At 56.2% G+C, this 21,770-nt stretch overlaps 1 protein-coding gene across 1 annotated transcript in view; it reads left to right on the top strand.

Moving 5' to 3' along the window:
- Nucleotides 1-6: 6 nt before the first annotated feature.
- LOC142907965 (U4/U6 small nuclear ribonucleoprotein Prp31-like) overlaps nucleotides 7-21,770 on the top strand; it is a 44,770-nt gene continuing 23,006 nt past the window's right edge. Inside the window, exons 1-6 of the mRNA XM_076058023.1 lie at nucleotides 7-48; nucleotides 5,227-5,284; nucleotides 6,740-6,823; nucleotides 8,117-8,214; nucleotides 13,569-13,675; nucleotides 16,345-16,514. Coding sequence (XP_075914138.1) covers nucleotides 5,239-5,284; nucleotides 6,740-6,823; nucleotides 8,117-8,214; nucleotides 13,569-13,675; nucleotides 16,345-16,514 — 505 coding nt within the window. The 5' untranslated portion in view covers nucleotides 7-48; nucleotides 5,227-5,238. The remainder of the gene's footprint in view (nucleotides 49-5,226; nucleotides 5,285-6,739; nucleotides 6,824-8,116; nucleotides 8,215-13,568; nucleotides 13,676-16,344; nucleotides 16,515-21,770) is intronic.

Below are 21,770 nucleotides of genomic sequence, written 5' to 3'. Positions count from 1 at the left end.
GATGGGGACTCCATCCTCAGCATCGCCAAGCTCAGCGCCAGCAAAGGGGTCTGACGTCTTTCACCCACAGCAACGTGTCTCTCATCCTGTGTCTCTCATCCTGTGTCTCTCTCCCTGTGTCTCTCTCCCCTGTGTCTCTCCCCCTGTGTCTCTTCCTGTGTCCTGTCTCTCCCCTGTGTCTCTCCCTGTTCCCCCTGTGTCTCTCCCCGTGTGTCTCTCCCCCCGTGTCTCTCCTCCCGTGTCTCTCTCCCTGTGTCTCTCCCCCCGTGTCTCTCCCCCCGTGTCTCTCTCCCCGTGTCTCTCCCCCCGTGTCTCTCCCCCCGTGTCTCTCCCCCCGTGTCTCTCCCCCCGTGTCTCTCCCCCCGTGTCTCTCCCCCCGTGTCTCTCCCCCCGTGTCTCTCCCCCCGTGTCTCTCCCCCCGTGTCTCTCCCCCCGTGTCTCTCCCCCCGTGTCTCTCCCCCCGTGTCTCTCCCCCCGTGTCTCTCCCCCCGTGTCTCTCCCCCCGTGTCTCTCCCCCCGTGTCTCTCCCCCCGTGTCTCTCCCCCCGTGTCTCTCCCCCCGTGTCTCTCCCCCCGTGTCTCTCCCCCCGTGTCTCTCCCCCCGTGTCTCTCCCCCCGTGTCTCTCCCCCCGTGTCTCTCTCCCCGTGTCTCTCTCCCCGTGTCTCTCCCCCATTTGTCTCTCCCCGTGTCTCTCTCCCTGTGTCTCTCTCCCTGTGTCTCTCTCCCTGTGTCTCTCTCCCTGTGTCTCTCTCCCTGTGTCTCTCTCCCCGTGTCTCTCTCCCCGTGTCTCTCGCCCCGTGTCTCTCTCCCTGTGTCTCTCTCCCCGTGTCTCCCCCCGTGTGTCTCCCCCCGTGTCTCTCCCCCTGTGTCTCTCCCCCTGTGTCTCCCCCTGTGTCTCCCCCTGTGTCTCCCCCTGTGTCTCCCCCTGTCTCTCCCCCTGTCTCTCCCCCTGTGTCTCCCCCTGTGTCTCCCCCTGTGTCTCCCCCTGTGTCTCCCCCGTGTCTCTCTCCCTGTGTCTCTCTGTGTCTCCCCCCTTGTCTCCCCCCGTGTCTCCCCCTGTCTCCCATGTCTCCCCCCCCCCCACGTCTCCCTGTGTCTCTGTCTCCCCTTGTATCTCCCCACGTCTCCCTGTATCTCACCGTCTGTCTGTGTCTCTCTCTGTCTCCCTGTGTCTCACCGTCTCTGTCTCCCTGTCTCACCGTCTCTCTCTCTCCGTCTCTTTCTGTCTCCCTGTGTTTCACCGTCTGTCCGTGTCTCTCTCTGTCTCCCTGTGTCTCACCATCTCTGTCTCTGTCCCTGCATGTCTCCCCATGTCTCCCCGTGTCTGTCTCCCCCTGTCACCCCACGTCTCCCTGTGTCTCCCTGTTGTCTCTGTCTCCCTGTGTCTCCCTGTTGTCTCTGTCTCCCTGTGTCTCACTGTCTCTGTCTCCCTGTTGTCTGTTTCCCTGTGTCTCACTGTCTGTGTCTCCCTGTGTCTCTGTCTCCCTGTGTCTCACTGTCTCTGTCTCCCACATATCTCCCTGTGTCTCACTGTCTGTGTCTGCCTGTGTCTCCCTATCCCTCCACTGTCTGTCCGTGTCTCCCACATATCTCCCTGTTGTCTCTGTCTCCCTGTGTCTCACTGTGTCTCTGTCTCCCTGTGTCTCACTGTCTCTGTCTCCCTGTGTCTCACTGTCTCTGTCTCCCTGTGTCTCACTGTTTGTGTCTCTCTGTTGTCTCTGTCTCCCTGTGTCTCCTTGTTGTCTCTGTGTCTCCCTATCCCTCCACTGTCTGTCCGTGTCTCCCACATATCTCCCTGTGTCTCACTGTCTGTGTCTCCCTGTTGTCTCTGTCTCCCTGTGTCTCACTGTTGTCTCTGTCTCACTGTCTCTGTCTCCCTGTGTCTCCCTGTTGTCTGTCTCCCTGTTGTCTCTGTCTCCCTGTGTCTCACTGTCTGTGTCTCACTGTCTCTGTCTCCCTGTTGTCTCTGTCTCCCTGTGTCTCACTGTCTCTGTCTCCCTGTGTCTCACTGTGTCTCCCTGTGTCTCTGTCTCCCTGTGTCTCACTGTCTCTGTCTCCCTGTTGTCTGTCTCCCTGTGTCTCACTGTGTCTCCCTGTTGTTTCTGTCTCCCTGTGTCTCACTGTCTGTATCTCACTGTCTGTGTCTCCCTGTTGTCTCACTGTCTCTGTCTCCCTGTTGTCTCACTGTCTCTCCCTGTGTCTCCCTGTGTCTCACTGTCTCTGTCTCCCTGTGTCTCCCTGTGTCTCACTGTCTCTTTCTCCCTGTGTCTCCCTGTGTCTCACTGTGTCTCCCTGTGTCTCCCTGTGTCTCACTGTCTCTGTCTCCCTGTGTCTCCCTGTGTCTCACTGTCTGTGTCTCCCTGTGTCTCCCTGTGTCTCACTGTCTCTGTCTCCCTGTGTCTCACTGTCTGTGTCTCCCTGTGTCTCACTGTCTGTGTCTCACTGTCTCCCTGTTGTCTCACTGTCTCTCCCTGTGTCTCCCTGTGTCTCACTGTCTCTGTCTCCCTGTGTCTCACTGTCTCTGTCTCCCTGTGTCTCCCGGTGTCTCACTGTCTGTGTCTCACTGTCTCTGTCTCCCTGTTGTCTCACTGTCTCTCCCTGTGTCTCCCTGTGTCTCACTGTCTCTGTCTCCCTGAGTCTCCCTGTGTCTCACTGTCTGTGTCTCCCTGTGTCTCCCTGTTGTCTCACTGTCTCTGTCTCCCTGTGTCTCCCTGTGTCTCACTGTCTCTGTCTCCCTGTGTCTCCCGGTGTCTCACTGTCTCTGTCTCCCTGTGTCTCCCTGTTGTCTCACTGTCTCTGTCTTCCTGTGTCTCCCTGTGTCTCACTGTCTGTCTCCCTGTGTCTCCCTGTTGTCTCACTGTCTCTGTCTCCCTGTGTCTCCCGGTGTCTCACTGTCTGTGTCTCACTGTCTCTGTCTCCCTGTGTCTCACTGTCTGTGTCTCACTGTCTCTGTCTCCCTGTGTCTCCCTGTGTCTCACTGTCTCTGTCTCCCTGTGTCTCCCTGTGTCTCCCTGTGTCTCCCTGTGTCTCACTGTCTCTGTCTCCCTGTGTCTCCCTGTGTCTCCCTGTGTCTCCCTGTGTCTCACTGTCTCTGTCTCCCTGTGTCTCACTGTTGTCTCACTGTCTCTGTCTCCCTGTGTCTCCCTGTTGTCTCACTGTCTCTGTCTCCCTGTGTCTCCCTGTGTCTCACTGTCTCTGTCTCCCTGTGTCTCCCTGTGTCTCACTGTCTCTGTCTCCCTGTGTCTCCCTGTGTCTCACTGTGTCTCCCTGTGTCTCCCTGTGTCTCACTGTCTCTGTCTCCCTGTGTCTCCCTGTGTCTCACTGTCTCTGTCTCCCTGTGTCTCCCTGTGTTTCCCTGTGTCTCCCTGTGTCTCCCTGTGTCTCACTGTCTCTGTCTCCCTGTTGTCTGTCTCCCTGTGTCTCCCTGTGTCTCCCTGTGTCTCACTGTGTCTCCTTGTGTCTCCCTGTGTCTCACTGTGTCTCCCTGTGTCTCACTGTGTCTCCCTGTGTCTCCCTGTGTCTCCCTGTGTCTCCCTGTGTCTCACTGTCTCTGTCTCCCTGTTGTCTGTCTCCCTGTGTCTCCCTGTGTCTCACTGTGTCTCCCTGTGTCTCCCTGTGTCTCCCTGTGTCTCCCTGTGTCTCCCTGTGTCTCCCTGTGTCTCCCTGTGTCTCACTGTCTCTGTCTCCCTGTTGTCTGTCTCCCTGTGTCTCCCTGTGTCTCCCTGTGTCTCCCTGTGTCTCACTGTGTCTCCCTGTGTCTCCCTGTGTCTCACTGTCTCTGTCTCCCTGTGTCTCCCTGTGTCTCCCTGTGTCTCCCTGTGTCTCCCTGTGTCTCACTGTGTCTCCCTGTGTCTCCCTGTGTCTCACTGTGTCTCCCTGTGTCTCACTGTCTCTGTCTCCCTGTGTCTCACTGTCTCTGTCTCCCTGTGTCTCCCTGTGTCTCACTGTCTCTGTCTCCCTGTGTCTCCCTGTCTCTGTCTCCCTGTGTCTCACTGTCTCTGTCTCCCTGTGTCTCCCTGTGTCTCACTGTCTCTGTCTCCCTGTGTCTCCCTGTCTCTGTCTCCCTGTGTCTCCCTGTGTCTCCCTGTGTCTCACTGTCTCTGTCTCCCTGTGTCTCCCTGTCTCTGTCTCCCTGTGTCTCCCTGTCTCTGTCTCCCTGTGTCTCACTGTCTGTGTCTCCCTGTGTCTCCCTGTGTCTCCCTGTCTCTGTCTCCCTGTGTCTCCCTGTCTCTGTCTCCCTGTGTCTCCCTGTCTCTGTCTCCCTGTGTCTCCCTGTCTCTGTCTCCCTGTGTCTCCCTGTGTCTCCCTGTGTCTCACTGTCTCTGTCTCCCTGTGTCTCCCTGTCTCTGTCTCCCTGTGTCTCCCTGTCTCTGTCTCCCTGTGTCTCACTGTCTCTGTCTCCCTGTGTCTCCCTGTCTCTGTCTCCCTGTGTCTCCCTGTGTCTCACTGTCTCTGTCTCCCTGTGTCTCCCTGTGTCTCACTGTCTCTGTCTCCCTGTGTCTCCCTGTCTCTGTCTCCCTGTGTCTCCCTGTCTCTGTCTCCCTGTGTCTCACTGTCTCTGTCTCCCTGTGTCTCCCTGTGTCTCCCTGTCTCTGTCTCCCTGTGTCTCCCTGTCTCTGTCTCCCTGTGTCTCCCTGTCTCTGTCTCCCTGTGTCTCACTGTCTCTGTCTCCCTGTGTCTCCCTGTGTCTCCCTGTCTCTGTCTCCCTGTGTCTCCCTGTGTCTCACTGTCTCTGTCTCCCTGTTGTCTCTGTCTCCCTGTGTCTCCCTGTGTCTCCCTGTGTCTCCCTGTGTCTCCCTGTTGTCTCCCTGTGTCTCCCTGTGTCTCCCTGTTGTCTCACTGTCTCTGTCTCCCTGTGTCTCCCTGTGTCTCACTGTGTCTCCCTGTGTCTCTGTGTGTCTCTCTGTGTCTCTGTGTGTCTCTCTGTGTCTCCCTGTGTCTCCCTGTGTCTCCCTGTTGTCTGTCTCCCTGTTGTCTGTCTCCCTGTGTCTCCCTGTGTCTCACTGTCACTGTCTCTGTCTCCCTGTGTCTCCCTGTCTCTGTCTCCCTGTGTCTCCCTGTGTCTCACTGTCTCTGTCTCCCTGTGTCTCCCTGTGTCTCACTGTCTCTGTCTCCCTGTGTCTCCCTGTGTTTCCCTGTGTCTCCCTGTGTCTCCCTGTTGTCTCTGTCTCCCTGTGTCTCCCTGTGTCTCACTGTCACTGTCTCTGTCTCCCTGTTGTCTCTCAGTTTGCAGAAATCATGGCAACAGTGGAGATGCACATCGGAAAATCCCGCAAGACTGAGGGTGAGTGGTTGGGTGAGTGGTTGGATGAGTGGGTGGGTGAGTGGTTGGGTGAGTGGTTGGGTGAGTGGTTGGGTGAGTGGGTGGTTGGGTGGGTGGTTGGGTGAGTGGTTGGGTGAGTGGTTGGGTGAGTGGGTGGGTGAGTGGTTGGGTGAGTGGTTGGATGAGTGGGTGGTTGGGTGAGTGGTTGGGTGAGTGGTTGGGTGAGTGGTTGGATGAGTGGTTGGGTGTGTGGGTGGTTGGGTGAGTGGTTGGGTGGGTGGGTGGTTGGGTGGGTGGTTGGGTGAGTGGTTGGGTGAGTGGTTGGGTGAGTGGTTGGGTGAGTGGTTGGGTGAGTGGTTGGGTGAGTGGTTGGGTGAGTGGTTGGGTGAGTGGGTGGGTGAGTAGTGCATGGATGGGTGAGTGAATGGGTGGGCGAGTGGGTGGGTGGGCGACTGGGTGGGTGAGCGAGTGGGTGGGTGGGTGAGCGAGTGGGTGGGTGGGTGAGCGAGTGGGTGGGTGGGTGAGCGAGTGGGTGGGTGGGTGAGCGAGTGGGTGGGTGAGCGAGTGGGTGGGTGGGTGAGCGAGTGGGTGGGTGGGTGAGCGAGTGGGTGGGTGGGCGAGCGAGTGGGTGGGTGGGCGAGCGAGTGGGTGGGTGAGCGAGCGAGTGGGTGGGTGAGCGGGTGGGTGAGCGAGTGGGTGGGTGAGCGAGTGGGTGGGTGAGCGAGTGGGTGGGTGGGTGAGCGAGTGAGTGGGTGGGTGAGCGAGTGGGTGGGTGAGCGAGTGGGTGGGTGAGCGAGTGGGTGGGTGGGTGAGTGGGTGGGTGGGTGAGCGAGTGGGTGGGTGGGTGGGTGGGTGAGCGAGTGGGTGGGTGAGCGAGTGGGTGGGTGAGCGAGTGGGTGGGTGGGTGAGCGAGTGGGTGGGTGGGTGAGCGAGTGGGTGGGTGGGTGAGCGAGTGGGTGGGTGGGTGAGCGAGTGGGTGGGTGGGTGAGCGAGTGGGTGGGTGGGTGAGCGAGTGAGTGGGTGGGTGAGCGAGTGGGTGGGTGAGCGAGTGGGTGGGTGAGCGAGTGGGTGGGTGGGTGAGTGGGTGGGTGGGTGAGCGAGTGGGTGGGTGGGTGGGTGAGCGAGTGGGTGGGTGAGCGAGTGGGTGGGTGGGTGAGCGAGTGGGTGGGTGGGTGAGCGAGTGGGTGGGTGGGTGAGCGAGTGGGTGGGTGGGTGAGCGAGTGGGTGGGTGGGTGAGCGAGTGGGTGGGTGGGTGAGCGAGCGGGTGGGTGGGTGGGTGAGCGAGTGGGTGGGTGGGTGAGCGAGTGGGTGGGTGGGTGAGCGAGTGGGTGGGTGAGCGAGTGGGTGGGTGAGCGAGTGGGCGGGTGGGCGAGTGGGCGGGTGGGCGAGTGGGCGAGTGAATGGGTGGGTGACGACCTCCCCCTCTACCCCCCCTTCTCCCCCCCTACCCCCCCTTCTCCCCCCCCCCCCCCGCAGTGCTGGGCCCAGTGGAGGCCGACCCAGAGTACAAACTCATCGTGGACGCCAACAACCTCACGGTGGAGATAGACAACGAGATCAGTACGTGGGCTTCTGTCTGTACAGCCATGGGCAGAGAAACACCAACCTCTGTCTGTACAGCCACGGGCAGAGAAACACCAACCTCTGTCTGTACAGCCACGGGCAGAGAAACACCAACCTCTGTCTGTACAGCCACGGGCAGAGAAACACCAACCTCTGTCTGTATAGCCACGGGCAGAGAAACACCAACCTCTGTCTGTACAGCCACCGGCAGAGAAACACCAACCTCTGTCTGTACAGCCATGGGCAGAGAAACACCAACCTCTGTATAGCCACGGGTAGAGAAACACCAACCTCTGTACAGCCACGGGTAGAGAAACACCAACCTCTGTACAGCCATGGGCAGAGAAACACCAACCTCTGTATAGCCACGGGCAGAGAAACACCAACCTCTGTCTGTATAGCCACGGGCAGAGAAACGCCAACCTCTGTATAGCCACGGGTAGAGAAACACCAACCTCTGTCTGTATTGCCACGGGTAGAGAAACACCAACCTCTGTCTGCACAGCCACGGGCAGAGAAACACCAACCTCTGTATAGCCACGGGGAGAGAAACACCAACCTCTGTCTGTACAGCCAGGGGCAGAGAAACACCAACCTCTGTATAGCCACGGGGAGAGAAACACCAACCTCTGTCTGGACAGTCACGGGCAACGAGACATGATCATGATGATCATCACCACAACCATCATCATCACCATCATCATCATGATCATCACCACAACCATCATCATCATGACCATCACCACCACCATCATCATTATCACCACCACCATTATCACCACCATCATCACCACCATCATGGCTGTATTTAATAACTCCCCGTGTCCCTCTCCCCGTGTGTCCCTCTCCCCGTGTGTCCCTCTCCCCGTGTCTCTCCCCGTGTCTCTCTCTCCCCGTGTGTCTCCCCGTGTGTCTCTCTCCCCGTGTGTCTCTCTCCCCGTGTCTCCCCATGTGTGTCTCCCCGTGTGTCTCTCTCCCTGTGTCTCTCTCCCCGTGTCTCTCTCCCCGTGTGTCTCCCCGTGTCTCTCCCCGTGTCTCTCCCCGTGTGTCTCTCCCCGTGTCTCTCCCCGTGTGTCTCCCCGTGTCTCTCTCCGTGTCTCTCTCTCCCCGTGTCTCTCCCCGTGTCTCTCCCCGTGTCTCTCCCCGTGTGTCTCCCCGTGTCTCCCCGTGTGTCTCTCCCCGTGTGTCTCCCCGTGTCTCTCCCCGTGTCTCCCCGTGTGTCTCCCCGTGTCTCTCCTTGTCTCTCTCTCTCCCCGTGTCTCCCCGTGTGTCTCCCCGTGTGTGTGTTAGACATCATTCACAAGTTCGTGAGAGATAAATTTGCTAAACGCTTCCCGGAGCTGGAGTCACTCGTGCCCAGTGCCCTGGACTACATTCGCACTGTCAAGGTGACACCACTACTCACCACTCACACTCACCACTACTCACCACTACTCACTCACCACTCACTCACCACTACTCACCACTCGTGCCCAGTGCCCTGGACTACATTCGCACTGTCAAGGTGACACCACTACTCACCATTCACTCACCATTCACTCACCATTCACTCACCACTACTCACTCACCACTACTCACCACTCACCACTCGTGCCCAGTGCCCTGGACTACATTCGCACTGTCAAGGTGACACCACTACTCACCACTCACACTCACCATTCACTCACCACTCACCACTACTCACTCACCACTCACTCACCACTACTCACCACTACTCACCACTCACACTCACCACTACACACACACAGTTACACACACACACACTGACTCACTCACCACTCACACTCACCACTACTCACCATTACTCACCACTCACCACTACTCACTCACCACTACTCACTCACCACTACTCACCACTCGCACTCACCACTCACCACTCACCACTACTCACCACTACTCACCACTACTCACCACTCACCACTCGTGCCCAGTGCCCTGGACTACATTCGCACTGTCAAGGTAACACCACTACTCACCACTCACACTCACCACTCACGCACCACTACTCACCACTACTCACCACTACTCACCACTCACCACTACTCACTCACCACTACTCACCACTACTCACACTCACCACTCACTCACCACTACTCACCACTCACACTCACCACTCACACTCACCACTCACACGCACCACTCACCACTACTCACCACTACTCACCACTCACCACTTCTCACTCACCACTCACTCACCACTACTCACTACCACTCACCACTACTCACCACTCACCACTACTCACTCACCACTACTCACTCACCACTACTCACCACCACTCACCACTACTCACCACTCACTCACCACTTACTCACCACTACTCACCACTCACCACTACTCACCACTACTCACCACTCACTCACCACTCACTCACCACTACTCACCACTACTCACCACTACTCACTCACCACTCACTCACCACTACTCACCACTACTCACCACTCACACTCACCACTACACACACACATTTACACACAGTTACACACACACACACACTGACTCACTCACTCACACACTCACCACTACACACTCACCACTCACACTCACCACTCACTCACCACTCACACTCACCACTACTCACCACTACTCACCACTACTCACCACTCACCACTACTCACCACTACTCACCACTACTCACCACTCACCACTACTCACCACTACTCACCACTCGTGCCCAGTGCCCTGGACTACATTCGCACTGTCAAGGTGACACCACTACTCACCACTCACACTCACCACTACTCACCACTACTCACCATTCACTCACCATTTACTCACCACTCACCATTCACTCACCATTCACTCACCACTACTCACCACTACTCACTCACCACTACTCACTCACCACTACTCACTCACCACTACACACTCACCACTACTCACCACTACTCACCACTACTCACCACTCACTCACCATTCACTCACCACTCACTCACCATTCACTCACCACTCACTCACCATTCACTCACCACTCACCACTCACTCACCACTCACACTCACCACTACTCACCACTCACCACTACTCACACACAGTTACACACACACAGTCACACACACACACACTGACTCACTCACTCACTCACACACTCACCACTCACACTCACCACTACTCACCACTAACACTCACCACTCACCATTCACCACTCACCACTCGTGCCCAGCGCCTTGGACTACATTCACACTGTCAAGGTCACACCACTCACCACTCACACTCACCACTCACTCACCACTCACTCACACTCACCATTCACCATTCACTCACCACTACTCACACTCACCACTACTCACCACTCACCACACTCACCACTTACACTCACCATTCACTCACCACTACTCACCACTCACACTCACCACTCACACTCACCACTCACTCACCACTCACTCACCACTACTCACCACTACTCACACTCACCACCACTCACCACCACTCACTCACCACTCACTCACCACTCACCACTACTCACCACTCACACTCACACTCACCACTCACTCACCACTCACTCACCACTACTCACCACTACTCACCACTACTCACCACTCACCACTACTCACCACTACTCACCACTCGTGCCCAGTGCCCTGGACTACATTCGCACTGTCAAGGTGACACCACTACTCACCACTCACACTCACCACTACTCACCACTACTCACCATTCACTCACCATTTACTCACCACTCACCATTCACTCACCATTCACTCACCACTACTCACCACTACTCACTCACCACTACTCACTCACCACTACTCACTCACCACTACACACTCACCACTACTCACCACTACTCACCACTACTCACCACTCACTCACCATTCACTCACCACTCACTCACCATTCACTCACCACTCACTCACCATTCACTCACCACTCACCACTCACTCACCACTCACACTCACCACTACTCACCACTCACCACTACTCACACACAGTTACACACACACAGTCACACACACACACACTGACTCACTCACTCACTCACACACTCACCACTCACACTCACCACTACTCACCACTAACACTCACCACTCACCATTCACCACTCACCACTCGTGCCCAGCGCCTTGGACTACATTCACACTGTCAAGGTCACACCACTCACCACTCACACTCACCACTCACTCACCACTCACTCACACTCACCATTCACCATTCACTCACCACTACTCACACTCACCACTACTCACCACTCACCACACTCACCACTTACACTCACCATTCACTCACCACTACTCACCACTCACACTCACCACTCACACTCACCACTCACTCACCACTCACTCACCACTACTCACCACTACTCACACTCACCATCACTCACCACCACTCACTCACCACTCACTCACCACTCACCACTACTCACCACTCGCCACTCACACTCACCACTACTCACGCTCACCACTCACACTCACCACTCACACTCACCACTCACCACTACTCACCACTACTCACACTCACCACTCACACTCACCACTCACCACTACTCACTCACCACTACACACACACAGTTACACACACACACACACACTGACTCACTCACTCACACACTCACCACTACTCACCACTCATACTCACCACTCACACTCACCACTCACACTCACCACTCACACTCACCACTACATACACACAGTTACACACACACAGTTACACACACACACAGTTACACACACACACTGACTCACTCACTCACACACTCACCACTACTCACCACTCACACTCACCACTACTCACCACTCACTCACCACTCACCATTCACTCACCACTACTCACCATTCACCACTACACACTCACAGTTACACACACACCGTTACACACAAACTAACTCACTCACACACTCAGTTACACACACATTCACTCACCACTCACCACCACTCACCACTACTCACCACTACTCACCACTACACACACTCACCACTACACACACTCACCATTACACACTCATCACTCACCACTACTCACCACTACACACTCACCACTACACACACTCACCACTCACCACTACACACACTCACCACTCACCACTACACACACTCACCACTCACCACTACACACACTCACCACTCACTCACCACTCACTCACCACTACACACACTCACCACTACACACACACAGTTACACACACACTGACTCACTCACTCACACACTCAGTTACACACACACTGACTCACACACTCACCACTCACACACTCACCACTACTCACCACTACTCACCACTACACACACTCACCACTACTCACCACTACACACACTCACCACTCACACTCACTCACCATTCACTCACCACTACACACTCACAGTTACACACACACACTGACTCACTCACTCACACACTCACCACTCACTCATCACTCACCACTCACACTCACCACACACTCACCACTCACTCACCATTACACACTCACCACTACACACTACACACACTCAGTTACACACACACAGTTACACACATACTTACCACTCACCACACACACTCACCACTCACCACTACACACTCACCACTACACACACTCAGTTACACACACAGTTACACACACACCACTCACCACCACTCACACTCACCACTACTCACGCTCACCACTCACGCTCACCACTCACACTCACCACTCACACTCACCACTACTCACCACTACTCACCACCACTCACACTCACCACTCACACTCACCACTCACCACTACTCACCACTACTCACACTCACCACTCACACTCACCACTACTCACTCACCACTACACACACACAGTTACACACACACACACACACTGACTCACTCACTCACACACTCACCACTACTCACCACTCACACTCACCACTCACACTCACCACTCACACTCACCACTACATACACACAGTTACACACACACAGTTACACACACACACAGTTACACACACACACTGACTCACTCACTCACACACTCACCACTACTCACCACTCACACTCACCACTACTCACCACTCACTCACCACTCACCATTCACTCACCACTACTCACCATTCACCACTACACACTCACAGTTACACACAAACTAACTCACTCACACACTCACACACTCAGTTACACACACACTCACTCACCACTCACCACCACTCACCACTACTCACCACTACACACACTCACCACTACACACACTCACCACTACACACACTCACCACTACACACTCATCACTCACCACTACTCACCACTACACACTCACCACTCACCACTACACACACTCACACACCACTCACTCACTCACACACCACTCACCACTCGCACTCACCACTCACCACTCACCCTCACACACTCACCACACTCACACACTCACCACACTCACACACTCACCACTCACCACTCACACTCACACACTCACTCACCACACTCACACACTCACCACTCACACTCACACACTCACTCACCACTCACTAACCACACACTCACCACTCACACTCACCACTCACTCACCCACCCACTCACTCACACACTCACCACACACTCACCACTCACTCACCACACACTCACCACTCACACTCACACTCACCACTCACCACACACTCACACACCACACACTCACCACTCACCACACACTCACACACCACACACTCACCACACACTCACACACTCACCACTCACTGACCCACCCACACACTCACACACCACACACACTCACCACACACTCACTCACTCACCACTCACTCACTCACTCACCACTCACCCACCCACTCACTAACCACTCACCACTCACCACCACCCTCCCCACGTGTGTCTCCAGGAGCTGGGCAATGGTTTGGAGCAGTGCAAACACAACGCAGCCCTGCAGCAGATCCTCACCAACGCCACCATCATGGTGGTGAGCGTCACCGCCTCCACCACGCAGGGGTAACTCGCTCACCACCGCCACCGCACTCACCAGCTCGCTCACCAGCTCGCTCACCAGCTCGCTCGCTCACTCGCCCTCTCACTCACTCACCCACCACTCACCCACTCATCCACTCACTCACCCGCCCTCTCACCCGCTCACCCTCTCTCTCACCCTCTCGCTCACCCTGTCGCTCACCCTGTCGCTCACCCTGTCGCTCACCCTGTCGCTCACCCTCTCGCTCACCCTCTCTCTCACCCTCTCTCTCACCCTCTCTCTCACCCTCTCGCTCACCCTCTCGCTCACCCTCTCGCTCACCCTCTCGCTCACCCTCTCTCTCACCCTCTCTCTCACCCTCTCTCTCACCCTCTCTCTCACCCTCTCACTCACCCTCTCTCTCACCCACTCACTCACCCTCTCTCTCACCCTCTCTCTCACCCACTCACTCACCCTCTCTCTCACCCTCTCTCTCACCCTCTCTCTCACCCTCTCTCTCACCCTCTCTCTCACCCTCTCGCTCACCCTCTCGCTCACCCTCTCGCTCACCCTCTCTCTCACCCTCTCTCTCACCCTCTCACTCACCCTCTCACTCACCCTCTCACTCACCCTCTCGCTCACCCTCTCTCTCACCCTCTCTCTCACCCTCTCGCTCACCCTCTCTCTCACCCTCTCACTCACCCTCTCACTCACCCTCTCTCTCACCCTCTCACTCACCCTCTCGCTCACCCTCTCTCTCACCCTCTCTCTCACCCTCTCTCTCACCCTCTCTCTCACCCTCTCTCTCACCCTCTCTCTCACCCTCTCTCTCACCCTCTCTCTCACCCTCTCTCTCACCCTCTCTCTCACCCTCTCTCTCACCCTCTCTCTCACCCTCTCTCTCACCCTCTCACTCACCCTCTCTCTCACCCTCTCTCTCACCCTCTCGCTCACCCTCTCGCTCACCCTCTCTCTCACCCTCTCGCTCACCCTCTCTCTCACCCTCTCGCTCACCCTCTCTCTCACCCTCTCTCTCACCCTCTCACTCACCCTCTCTCTCACCCTCTCTCTCACCCTCTCGCTCACCCTCTCGCTCACCCTCTCTCTCACCCTCTCGCTCACCCTCTCTCTCACCCTCTCTCTCACCCTCTCGCTCACCCTCTCACTCACCCTCTCACTCACCCTCTCTCTCACCCTCTCTCTCACCCTCTCGCTCACCCTCTCTCTCACCCTCTCTCTCACCCTCTCACTCACCCTCTCTCTCACCCTCTCGCTCACCCTCTCTCTCACCCTCTCTCTCACCCTCTCGCTCACCCTCTCGCTCACCCTCTCTCTCACCCTCTCTCTCACCCTCTCTCTCACCCTCTCGCTCACCCTCTCGCTCACCCTCTCGCTCACCCTCTCGCTCACCCTCTCGCTCACCCTCTCGCTCACCCTCTCGCTCACCCTCTCGCTCACCCTCTCGCTCACCCTCTCGCTCACCCTGTAGCTCACCCTGTAGCTCACCCTCTCACTCACTCGCTCACCCTCTCGCTCACCCTCTCGCTCACCCTCTCGCTCACCCTCTCGCTCACCCTCTCGCTCACCCTCTCACCCACTCACCGTGCGTGTGCAGGCAACAGCTGAGTGGTGAGGAGCTGTCTCGCCTCACGGAGGCGTGTGACATGGCCCTCTCTCTCACCCTCTCTCTCACCCTCTCGCTCACCCTCTCTCTCACCCTCTCTCTCACCCTCTCACTCACCCTCTCGCTCACCCTCTCGCTCACCCTCTCTCTCACCCTCTCTCTCACCCTCTCTCTCACCCTCTCGCTCACCCTCTCGCTCACCCTCTCTCTCACCCTCTCTCTCACCCTCTCACTCACCCTCTCGCTCACCCTCTCGCTCACCCTCTCTCTCACCCTCTCTCTCACCCTCTCTCTCACCCTCTCGCTCACCCTCTCGCTCACCCTCTCTCTCACCCTCTCTCTCACCCTCTCGCTCACCCTCTCTCTCACCCTCTCACTCACCCTCTCTCTCACCCTCCCTCTCACCCTCTCGCTCACCCTCTCGCTCACCCTCTCTCTCACCCTCTCACTCACCCTCTCTCTCACCCTCTCGCTCACCCTCTCGCTCACCCTCTCGCTCACCCTCTCGCTCACCCTCTCGCTCACCCTTTCGCTCACCCTCTTGCTCACTCACTCACTCACCCACCCACTCACTCACTCACTCGCTCACCCTCTCGCTCACCCTCTCTCTCACCCTCTCGCTCCACGCCTCTCTCTCCACGCCTCTCGCTCACCCTGTTGCTCACCCTATTGCTCACCCACTCACTCACCCACTCACCCACCCGCTCACCCACCCGCTCACCCTCTCGCTCACCCTCTCACCGTGCGTGTGCAGGCAACAGCTGAGTGGTGAGGAGCTGTCTCGCCTCACGGAGGCGTGTGACATGGCCCTCTCTCTCACCCTCTCACTCACCCTGTCGCTCACCCTCTCGCTCACCCTCTCGCTCACCCTCTCTCTCACCCACTCACTCAGTCACTCACTCACCCACCCACTCACTCACCCTCTCGCTCACCCACTCACTCACCCACTCACTCACTCACTCAGTCACTCACTCACTCACTCGCTCACCCTCTCGCTCACTCACTCGCTCACCCTGTCGCTCACCCTCTCGCTCACCCACTCACTCACCCTCTCGCTCACCCTCTCACCCTCTCGCTGTGCGTGTGCAGGCAACAGCTGAGTGGTGAGGAGCTGTCTCGCCTCACGGAGGCGTGTGACATGGCCCTCTCCCTCCACGCGGCCCGCTCACGAGTGTTGGAGTACGTCCAGTCAAGGATGTCCTTCATCGCTCCCAACGTCAGCATCATTGTCGGTGCCTCGTCAGCCGCCAAAATCATGGGTGACCGCTCGCTCGCTCGCACAGACGCTCAGTTAGTCAGTCGCTCAGTCAGTCACTCGCACAGACACTTAGTCAGTCACTCAGTAAGTCGCTCAGTCAGTCGCTCAGTCAGTCGCTCAGTCAGTCACTCAGTCAGTCGCTCAGTCAGTCGCTCAGTCAGTCGCTCGCACAGTCGCTCAGTCAGTCGCTCAGTCAGTCGCTCAGTCAGTCGCTCAGTCAGTCGCTCAGTCAGTCGCTCAGTCAGTCACTCAGTCAGTCGCTCAGTCAGTCGCTCAGTCAGTCGCTCAGTCAGTCGCTCAGTCACTCAGTCAGTCAGTCGCTCAGTCAGTCGCTCAGTCAGTCGCTCAGTCAGTCGCTCAGTCGCTCAGTCAGTCACTCAGTCAGTCACTCACTCAGACACTCAGTCAGTCGCTCAGTCAGTCGCTCAGTCAGTCACTCAGTCAGTCGCTCAGTCAGTCGCTCAGTCAGTCGCTCAGTCAGTCGCTCAGTCAGTCACTCAGTCAGTCGCTCAGTCAGTCGCTCAGTCAGTCGCTCAGTCAGTCACTCAGTCAGTCGCTCAGTCAGTCGCTCAGTCAGTCGCTCAGTCAGTCGCTCAGTCAGTCGCTCAGTCAGTCGCTCAGTCGCTCAGTCACTCAGTCACTCAGTCACCACTCACACAGACACTCAGTCACTCAGTCAGTCGCTCAGTCAGTCGCTCAGTCAGTCGCTCAGTCACTCAGTCAGTCAGTCGCTCAGTCAGTCGCTCAGTCAGTCGCTCAGTCAGTCGCTCAGTCGCTCAGTCAGTCACTCAGTCAGTCACTCACTCAGACACTCAGTCAGTCGCTCAGTCAGTCGCTCAGTCAGTCACTCAGTCAGTCGCTCAGTCAGTCGCTCAGTCAGTCGCTCAGTCAGTCGCTCAGTCAGTCACTCAGTCAGTCGCTCAGTCAGTCGCTCAGTCAGTCGCTCAGTCAGTCACTCAGTCAGTCGCTCAGTCAGTCGCTCAGTCAGTCACTAAGTCAGTCGCTCAGTCAGTCGCTCAGTCAGTCGCTCAGTCAGTCGCTCAGTCGCTCAGTCACTCAGTCACTCAGTCACCACTCACACAGACACTCAGTCACTCAGTCAGTCGCTCAGTCAGTCAGTCGCTCAGACGCTCAGTCAACCGCTCAGTCAGTCACTCGCACAGACGCTTAGTCAGTCGCTCAGTCAGTCGCTCCGTCGCTCAGTCAGTCGCTCAGTCAGTCGCTCAGTCAGTCGCTCAGTAACAGTCACTCACACAATCACTCACACAGTCACTCAGTCACTCAGTCACTCACACAGTCGTTCAGTCAGTCGCTCATACAGTCACTCACACAGTCACTCACTCACTCACCACTCACACAGACACTCACACAGTCACTCACACAGTCACTCACACAGACACTCACACAGTCACTCAGTCACTCACACAGTCGTTCAGTCAGTCGCTCATACAGTCACTCACACAGTCACTCACTCACTCACCACTCACACAGACACTCACACAGTCACTCACACAGTCACTCACACAGACACTCACTCAGACACTCAGTCAGTCGCTCACTCAGACACTCAGTCACTCACTCAGTCACTCACTCACACAGTAACTCACACAAACGCTCACACAGTCACTCACACAGACACTCAGTCAGTCGCTCACTCAGACACTCACACAGTCGCTCAGTCAGTTGCTCAGTCAGTCGCTCAGTCAGTCACTCACACAGATGCTCAGTTGCTCAGTCAGTCACTCATTCAGTCACTCACCCAGTCACTCACCCAGTCACTCACCTAGTCACTCAGTCAGTCACTCACCCAGTCACTCAGTCAGTCACTCACCCAGTCACTCAGTCAGTCACTAACCCAGTCACTCACACAGTCACTCACACAGTCACTCACTCAGTCACTCACTCAGTCACTCAGTCACTCACACAGTCACTCACCCATTCACTCACTCAGTCACTCACTCAGTCACTCACTCAGTCACTCAGTCACTCACACAGTCACTCACCCATCCACTCACTCAGTCACTCACTCAGTCACTCACTCAGTCACCCAGTCACTCACTCATTAACTCACCCAGTCACTCACATAGTCACTGACACAGTCACTCAGCCAGTCACTCAGTCACTCACACAGTTACTCAATCAGTCACTCACACAGTCACTCACACAGTCACTCACTCAGTCAGTCACTCACACAGACACTCAGCCAGTGACTCAGTCACTCAGTCACTCGCACACACACTCACCCAGTCACTCAGTCTCTCACACAGTCACTCAGTCAGTCACTCACTCAGTCACTCAGTCAGTCACTCACACAGTCACTCAGTCAGTCACTCACACAGACACTCACCCAGTCACTCATTGACTCAGTCACTCACCCAGACACTCAGTCACTCACTCAGTCACTCACACAGTCACTCAGTCACTCACCCAGTCACTCACCCAGTCACTCACCCAGTCACTCAGTCACACAGTCACTCACCCAGTCACTCACCCAGTCACTCACCCAGTCACTCACCCAGTCACTCACTCAGTCACTCACTCAGTCACTCACCCAGACACACAGTCACTCACCCAGTCAACCAGTCACTCACACAGTCACTCACACAGTCACTCACACAGTCACTCACACAGTCACTCAGTCAGTCACTCAGTCAGTCACTCACACAGTCACTCAGTCAGTCACTCACCCAGTCACTCACACAGTCACTCACACAGTCACTCACACAGTCACTCAGTCAGTCACTCAGTCAGTCACTCAGTCACTCACACAGTCACTCACTCAGTCACTCACACAGTCACTCACACAGTCACTCACACAGTCACTCAGTCACTCACACAGTCACTCAGTCAGTCACTCACCCAGTCACTCACCCAGTCACTCACACAGTCACTCACACAGTCACTCAGTCAGTCACTCAGTCAGTCACTCAGTCACTCACCCAGTCACTCACACAGTCACTCAGTCAGTCAGTCAGTCACTCACACAGTCACTCACCCAGTCACCCAGTCAGTCACTCAGTCACTCACACAGTCACTCAGTCAGTCACTCACTCAGTCACTCACACAGACACTCACTCAGTCACTCACCCAGTCACTCACACAGTCACTCAGTCAGTCACTCAGTCAGTCACTCACACAGTCACTCACACAGTCACTCAGTCACTCACCCAGTCACTCACACAGTCACTCAGTCACTCACCCAGTTTTTCACTTGGTGACTCATCCAGTCACCGAGTTTGTGTCTGTCTCTCTGTCTGACTCTCTCACTGTGTGTCTCTCTGTCTCTCTTTCCCGCTGTCTGTGTCTCTGTGTCTCTGTCGCTATGACTCTGTCTCAGGAGGCTTCACGGCGCTCTCTAAGATGCCTGTGTGTGTCTCTGTGTCTCTCGCTGTGTCTTTGTGTCTCTTTCTCTGTCTCTCTCTGTGTCTGTGTGTCTCCGTGTCTCTGTGTGTGTCTCTGTGTCTCTCCCTCTGTCTCTGTGTCTCTGACTCTCTGTGTGTGTCTCTGTGTGTCTCTGTGTGATCTCCAGGAGTGGCAGGAGGCTTCACGGCCCTCTCTAAGATGCCTGCGTGTATCTCTGTCTCTCTGTGTCTGTGTGTGTGTCTCTGTGTCTCTGTCTGTCTCTCTATGTGTGTCTCTGTGTCTCTGTCTGTCTGTCTCTGTGCCTCTTTCTCCGTCTCTCTGTGTCTGTGTGTGTCTCCCTGTGTCTCTCTGTGTCTCTGTTTTCTCTCTGTGTCTCTCTGTGTGTGTCTCTCTGTGTGTCTCCGTGTCTCTGTGTCTCTCTCTGTCTCTCTGTCGCTATGTCTCTGTGTCTCTGTGATCTCCAGGAGTGGCAGGAGGCTTTACGGCGCTCTCTAAGATGCCTGTGTGTGTCTCTGTCTCTCTGTGTCTGTCTCTCTCTCTCTGTGTCTTTGTGTCTCTGTCTCTGACTCTCTCTGTGTGTCTCTGTGTGTGTCTCTGTTTCTGTGTGTCTCTGTGTGATCTCCAAGAGTGGCAGGAGGCCTCACGGCCCTCTCTAAGATGCCTGTGTGTCTCTCTGTCTGTCTCTCTCTGTCTCTGTGTCTCTGACTCTGTGTCTCTGTGTGTGTCTCTGTGTCTCTGACTCTCTGTGTGTCTCTGTGTGTGTCTCTGACTCTCTGTGTGTCTCTGTGTGTCTCTCTGTCTCTCTGTCTCTGTGTGTGTCTCTGTCTCACTGTGTCTCTCTGTGTGTGTCTCTGTCTCTGTGTATGTCTCTGTGTGTCTCTGTGTCTCTGACTCTCTCTGTGTGTCTCTGTGTGTCTCTGACTCTCTGTGTGTCTCTGTGTGATCTCCAGGAGTGGCAGGAGGCCTCACGGCGCTCTAAGATGCCTGCGTGTCTCTCTGTGTCTGTGTCTCTGTGTGTGTCTCTGTCTCTCTGTGTCTCTCTGTGTGTGTCTCTGTCTCTCTGTCTCTGTGTGTGTCTCTGTGTGTCTCTGTGTCTCTGTGTCTCTGACTCTCTCTGTGTGATCTCCAGGAGTGGCAGGAGGCCTCACGGCCCTCTCTAAGATGCCTGCGTGTATCTCTGTCTCTCTGTGTGTCTGTGTGTGTCTCTCGGTGCCGGACGGGCAACTCTGTCGTGGACAGCGCTGTGGGGGGAGATCCAATTTTGATTGGCTCCTCCCCTCATGGCAAATGTGTCCACCACAGGGGCTAAACGGGGGCTCTGGACGGGTGCGAGGGGCTGGTAACCCCTCCACCTTCAATTAATTACCACGAAACTACGAATTCAACTGAAATATGTAACAACTAAGCTTGTGCCGGAGGCCCCGGGGGGCCAGGCGTCTATGACGTCTCCTGGCCAAACCCCAATTGGCGGAGCCAGGAGATTGAATACCTACCCTCGGGGCTACTCCAGAAACAACGAAAAGCCACTACGGTTGGCCACGTGGAATGTTCGAACGCTCACTGCAGAGGAGAGGCTGCCACTCCTCTGTCGGGAGCTGGACCGGTACCGCCTGGATCTATGCGGCATTCAGGAGGTCCGGTGGACCGGCTCTGGCTCCTGCCACCATGAGGGGTGGACAGTCCTCTACTCGGGGCAGCAGACTGCCAAACAACAGGGTGTGGGTCTTCTTTTGAACAAAAGAATGAAGGGGGCGTGGGAGCGTGGCGGTGAGGTGTGGGAAGCTGTAAGCCCCAGGCTACTTTGGGCTCGCCTTCCCATCAACCGGAGGCGAGGAATGGTGGTCGTGGTTACTTATGCCCCCACCGAAGATGAACATCCGTGGAGGGATGCAGG

Source organism: Petromyzon marinus (assembly GCF_048934315.1).
Source record: "Petromyzon marinus isolate PM22_M1 ecotype Great Lakes invasive population chromosome 67 unlocalized genomic scaffold, UKy_Petmar_22M1.pri1.0 chr67_unloc.4, whole genome shotgun sequence".
Taxonomy (NCBI): Eukaryota; Metazoa; Chordata; class Hyperoartia; order Petromyzontiformes; family Petromyzontidae; genus Petromyzon; species Petromyzon marinus.
This window is presented reverse-complemented; position numbering and strand designations above follow the sequence as displayed.